Consider the following 10470-nt stretch of genomic DNA (forward strand, 5'->3'; position numbering starts at 1 on the left):
ATTTTAAGTTCTGTGGGTACGATCTTACATGAGAAACAATATATAAGCTGATGAAATAAAAATAATTATTAAAATTAAACCAGTGGTTTCTAACGTTTTTGGTCTGTGACTAAAAAGCAGCGTCTACATGGAGCTTCTTGTCACAGGTAAAATTACACAACAGTTCACCATAAAGGGCAAAGATTGGAGCAGATTGTGCAGTGGAACTTCTTCCTCTTTCCTACCTCGTTCATCATCTCACGACACCCTATAGATTTATATTGTGACCCTTTGTAGGGGATCCCCAGGTTGGCAACCACTGGACTAAATAACCAAACTGTATATTAAGTTAAAACCAGCTCCATCTTAACCAGCAGTAAAAATGCTCTTTACACATTTGTGTTTTATGTGTTATCTTTTTGAATGAGACTAGCTCAAGGCTAACAAACTATTATCAGGCTAAAATAATCCTTTTTATTCTTATTCAGTTCCTTGGATGCAATTTAAAGATTCATCTTTTAATCCTGGATGAAGTCAACTTGAATAAGAGTGTTATTTTGAAATAAAAAATAAAATAAATGACTAGAGATTTGAAACAATGATGAGCATTCATGTGATTGGGTAAGTGCCGATCATGTGATTGAAGTGTTGGAAACCCTTGTGCTCAACAATGTTTCCACCCTTTTCAACACTGTTAACATTAGATATTAGCATGAATGTGGTCAGACTGCGAGTGTATTGGGTGCATGACAGGTGGAGGTTCTCAAAGGACCTGCAAGAGACTTTTATGTAATAATCATAAGCTAAATGAAGCTGTTCTGATTTGTCTCTGGGCTACTGTAGAAACATGGCGGTTCAACATGGCAGCCTCCGTGGAAGTCGACCGCTCCCTCTGTAGATAAAACGGCTCATTATAAGGTAACGTAAACCAGTTATTATATTCAGGTGATTATACACTAATAAAAACATATCTTTGAATATTATATTTAACTCTTGCCAGTAGATTCTCCTAAATGTTACACACTGTATTTTATACAATTGTCAAATAAAACACAGTGTGTCTGATGGGATTATTTAAGTTGATTTATTGCTCAAACTACATCATTATGACAATTTAGTTGGGATAATTACACCAACAGATCATAAAGATTTATCAAAAACCTGCACGTTCTCATCTAAAATCATATTTATATCAACATTCTTTAATTATAAATCAAAGACAGTGAGAACCTTGCATTGGAAATGAGTTCATGTTTAGGATTCACCATAAAACATCATGGTCATGGTCAATAAGCTGCACGTATGCAGGTGTGGACTACAGGATTTGTTGCTCTGCTCATACAGTTAAAAGATTAATTTTAAATCAAAATCCAGACACCTCTCAACTCATACACAGATAACTCAGTTATCTATGTATGGATGAAGGGACCCAGAGGTTTTCTCATAACAGAAAAAAAATAATCTGAAGTATTGCTTCAGCCGCTTGCTCAGTTAAAGCTCTATGCGAAAGCCTTTTATAAACAAGTCACAGTGTCAAACACAGCGGCAGCCCATTTAATGCTGGTTTGTTGGGTCTCCAATATGTTTTCCAAACAGAGTTGCAGTAATCAGGTCATTTGTTATAATGACAACCATTAGGGGTGATCATCGTCACACAGCAGTCAGGCAGATAAATCAGGTGCGCTCTCAGATTCATCTCAATTACACACACAGACATGAACACACACACACACACATACACACCTTCCCAGCATTAGACATTAAGGATAGTAAACATCCATGATAAATCCATTTTATATCATATTCTGTTTGACGGTGTTTTATGTATTAGAGCTGAAACAATTCATCGATTGTCAGAAAATTAATCAGCAACAATTGATCATTTATTCGTCTAAGTTGAATTAGCTGATTACAGATTTTCAACTGTAACAATTTTGTGGACCAAAGATTAATCGAGTGAGAAACATTTTTATATTAATTGAAAATAATCATTAGCAGTCTGCAGGAACGGCTGATTGGAATCAGGTTGCACATTACAGTTAATAGCTGACATGTTAAGCTCATGAGTCCAACTTTTCTTGAAGGAAAAAATACCTTTATTTACAGATCAATTATATCTCAGTTAACTACAAAACTATTTAGAGGAATACAGTTTTTAATAGCTATAAACTTAAGCTCACATGAAATGTTTGTTTTTATTCTTACAGTATTGTGACAATGGTGCGAATGAAAAAGTAAGGAATACAAAAATGAACGAATGATTCATGTTGAATGGACTGTGTGTTTGGAGCATTGGATTGTGGGTGTGCTACAGTGGGCACTCTGGTCCATATCCAGGCCCGAATTCATTAACCCTCTTCAGCAGTGCTGCTTTCACTGCACTGATCTTCTCATCCAGCTCTGTCAGACTGCAAGCCTGGAGGACGAAGTCAGAAAAAAACTGATCAACTGATCAAAAACAGGCTAAACTCCACCAACAAAGTGCAGTGAAAGGAAACAAAAAAAAAAAAACTGCTAACCTGAGCAGGGGACGTCTTTGGTCGCTTGTGTAGGTGACTCTACAAAAAGAGTAAACATCAGACCTTTTTAATAAGTACAACTTCTAAACTGGTTCGATCTTGGAAAAGCATACTGAGGTACTTTGTTTTATTTCTTACTTCACCTCAAGAACTGAAAAAATGATTTACTCACAGACAGTACAACAGAAAGACATTTTGCAAAACCACATTTTTTTTGTTTTCTAATATCCACTTAATGAAATACAAAGAGGTGAAGTTTTACAAGCAAAGAACAGCAGATAATTGCTGAAGATTATGAGAGAAAAACAGTCTGTGATAATTCTAAGGTTATTTTTAATGGTATTTCACCTTAATTGGATGTTTTGACAATAGTTAGAGACAGTAAACGAATGTCCTCAGTAAAATTTAAAAGGGGGACGTCACAGTTACATGGCATATGTGTAAGACAGCTCAGAGATTTGTGTTTTTGCTCCAAGTCTTTGACTCTGTAACTGTAAAACCTTGTGGGATTGTTTATGTCGAAGATGCTGCATAATTCGTTAAGGAGCCTCCTTTGCTGTTCAATGTTAAAATGTTGTTTCTGAAACCGTGGGCCAACTGTGTACAGCTCTTCAGAAAACACCAAACTACAGTATTTTCAGAAATTGCAAGAAAAAAAAAAAAAGTGGTACTCTGAATATAAAAGACCCCATCAGTTTATTCAAAGACACTCGACATCTCTTGCTCTGCTCACACAAACATGCAATGAGTCAAAAGCAGATGGAGAGCAGTATACTCACAGAAGCAGCATGCGGTGCTGAGAAATACCAGTGTGAAGAGACATGCAGCATCTTAAGCACACTTACTCAGACAACTAAACATTCGCTGGACAGACTCCTTCAAGATAGGAAATTAGAATCTGCGGGACTTGGGTTGAATATGAAGTCCAATAAATTACTTCCTGCCATCTTTTGAGTCTGCACTTCTTTATAAAGCACGGTGTAGTGAAAAGTAGTCATTTCTCAAGTGAGGTTTCTGTAGTGACCTAAAAGTTTAAGTAAATCTAAACAAACGCGTTTCCATTTTTGACTGAAATCAACCTAAGTGTAGCTCGAGGAGGGGAAGTGTTGAAGTATCCGGGCATATCAGGGGAAACTCCATTAGCATCACGCACAAACTCCTCTCAGTGAGTCGATTTCATTTTGAAATGATTTTGCCTACAGCAAACCAATATTCTACATGCCAATTTAGGCATCATACACATTAAATGCACTGACTGACGGAAAGCGTGTGAAATGGACTTCTCACTTTCTCAACAACAGGATGTGAATCATTGTCTGAAATACTTCTTGAAATACAATCTTATACCATTACTTTATGTCTCATGGTTATTCACCTTGGTCTATGGCCTTTCAGGAGGAGTTTCCTTTGGTTAAACTCCACCCTGTCAGGTCAAATGTGTGGGTGGCACATGGTTGTCCACACATCCACAAGACAAGAGAGAAGTTGCCAAGAGCAGGAACTAAAAGGTACCCCTGTGGAGTTTTTTTTTAACCATTAGTAGCGCTGTGGAGCAATATTTTTAGGAGTGGGTCCATGTTTTGTTTGCAAAGGAAGGGAAGAAGAGAGACGCAAGCAAGTAAACATGAATGCAAACAATGCAGATTTCACTACTTTCAAAATAATTGGCTTTAAAGGTGTTTTATGAGGAAGGAAATGCAGGTTATATGAAAGGAAATAAGATATATAAAATGCATTTTGGTGAGTAACACAGAAGTAAACATTACTTTTGTTAGTTTACAAGAAATCTCCTAAGGGCACCTTTAAAGTTCACACTGGAGAACTGGCTAAAACTGATAATAATAATAATAATGAGAAGAAGAAGAGGTGGGAATCATACAGTAATTGCCACTATGATAGGATTATATGTTTCTGCTCATAATGGCTGTACGACAGAACTGTAGAGTCAGTTCTGCAATACACGCTATATTAAAGACAATAATTCACATTAAATCACTATAACTGTGTAATTGAGTGGGAAAATATACCTCTAAAATGCCATAAGGCAAGAATCAATGATTACCTATTTAGTCACTGCACTATGACGTGGTTTTATATGACCAACTCCAACTAAAGATTTTTGAACGGTGTAGAGTCTCACTCTTTGTAACACACACACACCAACAGGAACACTTTCATTGAACAAGTTTGCCATCATTTTAAAAGTGTCATAAGTCTGGGCTGCCAAAATCATAAGAGTCTGTGGCAAAGGAAGTATATACCTATGGCTTTTATTAGAAAAATACAAATGTTGAAATTACATCCATTACTGTAAGACTGGTTATGACAGCAGACTGAACGCAGACTAATTATTAAGTACCTTCCATGTATCTATTTCAAAGCCACAAGACTCACCGTGGACTGAAAGTACTCGGGTGAGAGTCCCTCCAACTCCAGGATACGATCCTCCAGCTTCTTTAGTCTCTGGTAGACACTCAATGGAACTGGACCAGCTAAGGAATAAAACACTCGTTGAACAGTGTGATTTTATTGGGTGATTGGGAGATTGTGAGTAAGGCACATGTAAAAGTGTTAGAGAAGAGAAGCAGCATAATGTCACACTGTTTATATCAGGTAAAAGCTAATCAGTTGACTGATTTCTAAACACTGACCTCGATTTTTTTAAATCTATCTTAGATTAATTATAGTTTGCACATTGACTGCAATTTCAATGAGTTACATTTACTACACATTGTAATGGAAAATTCTATCTATTCTATTCAGTGTACTTGAAAACTAACACCTGTTAAAGAACAGCATTTACGTTAGATTTTTGAGCAGACTTAATGACATAAAACATTATTATTATGTAAAATATTATCAGTAAACCTTTGCTGTTTTGTCGTTCACTAACCTGTTGGGAGTTTCAGGTGTGTCTCGATGTTGTGAAGTCGTTCTTCTATGGCTGCATTTCCGCAGTCTCTTCCCATCAGCCCCCTCTGCAGCTCCCCAGCCTCTCCTTGACCTCCCCCACCACGAGTCTGGGGCCCGTAATTGTTTACCACCCGCGTAACTAGCCAGGCAACATAACACATAAACATAGGCCGTAACCCAGTATTAAGCAGAGGTTAGTTCACAGTATGGTTTCACAGAGTCTCAGGCATGTACCAGGCATGCAGATACTTTGTACATGTCTAAAAGTCAGAGGGGTCCTACAAGACTCTTGACATTTGTTAGGCAATTTAAATTAATTTATAATGAAAGATCTGTTGGTGCCCTAATTTGTACAGCACTTATTTTAAAGACTTTTGGCAGCAAGCTGATGTGAAAAACGTTTTTTTGTCGTGATACATGTACCGTAGAATGACATTTGAATCTAATTGTATTAATCAAACCAAAACGTATTGATTAACATTTCTTGTTATGTCAAGCCTATGACTTTTTCAAAATGATGATGATCAAAAATCATGGCTACAGTTCATAAAATAACGCAGTTAAGAAATGTCACATTGACATTTGTGGCAAATATTTATTTTCTTACCTTTCACGTGGCTTTTAAAACCTGGATATGGAGTGAAAACTGCATCTGTTCTGGCACAGCTGTTTTCTACAGAAGAGAAATTCTTATTAAAAATTAAATTAAAATGTAACGTAAAAGTGATTAGTATTTCTTTAAATATATATATCACTATAATTACAAGTATGAGCATGTCCTGATTTCTATAACTGGTGTCTCACACAGGCTTTGAATTAAAAAAAGGCCCTCTGTCTCATGTTTTTCTGGACTAAGCTGGTTGTGTTTTGAGGCCGAGTGTGTTAGCTACTTCAGCTCCACTCTTGGAGCAGTTCAGCCTGACCTCTCGCCTGTGGAAATCAGCTCTCTCCCAAACATTGGCAATCTGTGTGCAGGCTCCCTCTCCACCCTGCCCCCAACCTCTTTCCCATTCTCACCCTGATTGCAGTCGATCACGTTGCAAAACTCGCGTACATTGTTTTCATTGATCTCCATCTGCTTGCGTTCCATAAATGCAGATATTCTTCGCTCAATCTGGGGTCACAGTGGAGAGACAACACAGATAATAAGATACGATGGATTGATGAGCTATTGATAGATGTCAAAAATGCAATGAGACTTTTTTTTTTAACCTACGCAAGTCTAATGATCGGGGGCTAACAGGGTGCAGCAATTTACATTACATGGAATGAGAAATTCTGTAGCAAATTATTTCAGGTAGCCAAAAAAGTTGAACTGCTTGCCATCATCACATGATGGAATATGAATACTGTTTGCTTGGCTACCAAAATAAATGCACAACAGAATGGGGCCTCTTGTCCTTCATCCACATGCAATCTCAGAGTAATGAGCATCCACTTCATAATCCATCAAGGACCTGGCCCTCTCTCAAAGCCCTCCAGCAATGTGGTCTGTTCTACCCGACCACAGCACTAAAGAACCCCTTCTTCTCTGCTGAACTCGGCTTATCAGATCATCATCAAGCATTTGCTTCACTGCGGCACGTCATGTGCACATCCTTGGGAGCAATTACTTATGATTATTCATTTGCTTGACAGAGAGTAAAGAGCGCTCTAAAAATGTCACTGCCAGAAAACAGCTGACAGATCTGCTGAGTGAGACCAACCTCTGACTTCCTGGCTCTGATCTGAACCATGACGTCATCAGCCGCCGTCTTGCTTTCTGCATCCTCGGAGCTGAGAGGGTGGCGCTCAGACGTCTGCTCTTGGAGTGGCGATGAGGTGACAGCATCATCTGATGTGTTGTTTTGTGCCGATGACGTATCATCATCAGCATCCACCAGGGTACTTAAGCTTTCTGAAACAGCCTGTATAAATAGATGGGAAACAAAGAATATTGCATATAAGAACAACTAATCTTTTGTTTAAAGGAATAATTGGTGAATTCAAACCCTTTTAGCCTCAAGATGCTAAAATAATGCAATTTAACCAGTGTTAAAATGTAGAAGTTGTAGTGTGTGTAGCCACTTTACCTGTAATTTAGTGATGTGCTCCTGCAAACATTTAAACGCGTGAGCATCTGGAGACGACGGAAGATCCACAGCATCCAAGTTGACTTCTATTTTCAGTGCAGCATCACTTAATTTGAGCTGAATTTAAAAAAAAAAACACAAACACAGGTTGAGGTTACACGGACTTGGATGTGAGTGTAAAACAGATTCAGTGTTTAACATACAACAGCATGGTTTTAGGATTAGTCAAGTAATTGTAAGCTACTTATTTTATTAGTCGATGACTTGTAATAAAATAAACCAGCAACTTTTCTGATAATCTATTAGGGTTCAGTGACTTTTCAAGAAAAAACTAAATCACAATCATTTGCTGGTACCAGCTTCTGCAGTATTTTTCTTCTTCTTCTTTTTAGATCATTGTAAACTGAACATAGGCAATTTGAAAACATCATCTTGAGATCTGTAAACTTGTGATGGACATTTTGTTCACTATTTCCTGACATTTTACAAGCAAAATATTTTATTAGGAAAATAAAATAGTTGGAATAGTGCTGCAAAACCACTATGATGATGTACTAATGCTAAAGATATAGCTCTTTGCAAATACATGTGTGCACTTTAACACTGTAGAAATGCAGTGAGCACATACAAATTAGGTTTTTTATTCACTGTGTACTTATTCTTCCTTTACAAGACAACGGGCAGGAATTATATACTGTATAGAGATCAGATATGTACGCAACAATGCAACAAAACGGTAATAGGAATTATACAGTTCATAGGTTAACTACAGGTTGCAGGGAAGAGCTAGAAAAAAGCTGAAATGAGATTAAGAGCTTTTGTTGAATTTAAATTGACGAGTGGCTAGCTGAGCCATGTCTGAAACTTGTACATAGCTGTGAGCTGGCTGACATTAAATAACACAAACCCAAGTTGCTTTGTTGCAACTCGCTTGTCAAACACACCGCCTGACTGTTGAGTAACAAAGACTTTAAAAAAAAAAAAAAAAAGAGTGAGATGCATCTAAGCAGCCAGGCTGAATGCTAAAAACATTAGCATGTAGCTCGATAACAACACGGGCTCAAAGCAACGCGGCTCGGCGCTACGCGGCGCAAACGACGTCAACCAACCTCTTTCCCGAAGTCTGCTAGCAGCTTCAGTATCACACACACGCAGTCCCTGTAGCTGGACAGTTCACTGGAGCCATTAGGAGGAGCGTGATTTCCACTCAGCTTCATCGTCTCCGCCATTGCAGTTCACCGCCTGCACGAATCCCTGCGCGCTGATTGGTCGGAATGAGGCAGCGTGTGCGCACTCACACACACCAGGCACTGTTCACACAAAAGAGAGTACAGTGTGTTTACATCTGTAGGTTTATAGTTTTTATATTATGCAAATAATGTCATTGAATGATCATTTAATTCCACTTTATTTAGTGCTGGTCTTAATATTTTATTTCATTCTCTCCTTTTGTCTTTTTAACACAGGCTGGTACAAGAGTTATATGCTTATTTGCAGTATCTTCATTTCGATTTATTTGCTATAAAATGTTTTATAATTATTTAAATGTTGCGTTAGATGGCTGCTTTATTGTGTGCCTGAAAACTAAATTGAGCTTTAAACATAAAGCACTCCTGTGCAGAAGAGTTACAGTATGACATGTAGGCCTTTTATATTATTGAATTATTACTATTACTAATGTATTAATGTGTAAACAGCATTACAGTGTTACAGCTGGTGTTATTTCTAACAACTTTATATACTATTAGGTAATTTAATTAATAACAAATCAGAATATTTTTAAAATATGTTTTGTAACCATGGAACACATCACCAGAGGATTAAAGGTATGTCTAAAAGGTAATCTTATTCTTTGTTGCTTTCTGAAGTCATGTTCATCACTTTTATTTTGTTTTTGTTAGATTTCCCCTTTGTTTCTATGTCTTTATTTTCATCTTTATATCTGGGTTGCCTCTGTCACTCTTTTAAAATTCGCTTTTATAACCTTTAAATGTGTGTAAAGCACTTTGAAACTGCCCCTTGTATGAATTGAGCTCTATAAATAAAATTGGCTTTGCCTTGCTTTAGAGCTGTAGATGTCACAGGTAATTTTGACATTATTAAGGGAGAATACAATTTCACTTTGTTCTCATTCAGTTAAGGCTCAGTGGTGCACAAATTCCACACAATAATACACATGGCTCATACTATAGATCAGAAAAGCCTTCTAATAATTGATGAATTACAAGATGAATGATGCTCAAAGAAGAAAATGATCTTCTGGCTGTACTCACTCAAATGAGCATAATTATGTGTAGCACCATTAGCTGCATAATAAGCCTAAAATACAACTTAAATAACTAAAGTACATTGTATTGCACAAGGTTTTGACTCAGAGTTATGTATCTGCAGTCAAATAAGAAAGGGTCGGACATACCTGCAGACTGGACTGACTCAAAAGTGAGATTTGTAGCCACATTTAACTGTATTCTCCATCACTTACTTTTCAAACAGGAGAAAGAATGGTCACTCAATTATAGGAACATTGTCCCTCAGACTCCGGCAGACTGTGCAGCAGGGCATTGGGATGGGAACCTGGCGACAATGGCGTATTTTTCTGAGTTGAGTGACTGTGGGAAAATCTCCCTCCTCTATTCAGACATTTTTCCCTTCTTTTCATATAATGAGGAGAGAGACTGATGAAGGCAACAACAGAAAAAGAACAATTACAGGCAATGAGAAAGCACAACCACTCAGAGCTCAATAATGCTCTCTAGAAGGGTTAATCATTTTAGGAAGGGGTCTGAAGACAAGCCTTTTTAGTTTAATTCATCTCTGGTGATATTTTTTTCCCCTCGAAACAGGAAGGGAACTGTAACACTTGACATGGTTTGACATGCTGAGCCATTGCTGAATGTTCCCACACAGCAAGGAGCTCAGAAATTAAAAAACTGCTCATTTAATTTGCCTGGCTGCAGCCCTAAGAGCTGATTATTAGTTTTTTCTTT

At 37.5% G+C, this 10470-nt stretch overlaps 1 protein-coding gene across 1 annotated transcript; it reads right to left on the reverse strand.

Annotated features, from left to right (window-relative positions):
• Positions 1-1052: 1052 nt before the first annotated feature.
• Positions 1053-8741, reverse strand: mbip (MAP3K12 binding inhibitory protein 1). Its single transcript, XM_035674626.1, has 9 exons — positions 8593-8741; positions 7484-7600; positions 7118-7318; positions 6429-6525; positions 6019-6084; positions 5392-5550; positions 4893-4990; positions 2499-2537; positions 1053-2395 (listed from the first exon to the last, which is right to left on the reverse strand). Exons 1-9 carry the CDS (start codon positions 8710-8712, stop codon positions 2288-2290), a joined length of 1005 nt encoding a protein of 334 aa, XP_035530519.1. The 5' UTR covers positions 8713-8741; the 3' UTR covers positions 1053-2287.
• Between the last annotated feature and the right edge of the window lie 1729 nt (positions 8742-10470).

This window comes from Morone saxatilis, unplaced genomic scaffold, assembly GCF_004916995.1.
Source record: "Morone saxatilis isolate NCDOM2014 unplaced genomic scaffold, NCSU_SB_2.0 Contig3, whole genome shotgun sequence".
NCBI lineage: Eukaryota > Metazoa > Chordata > Actinopteri > Moronidae > Morone > Morone saxatilis.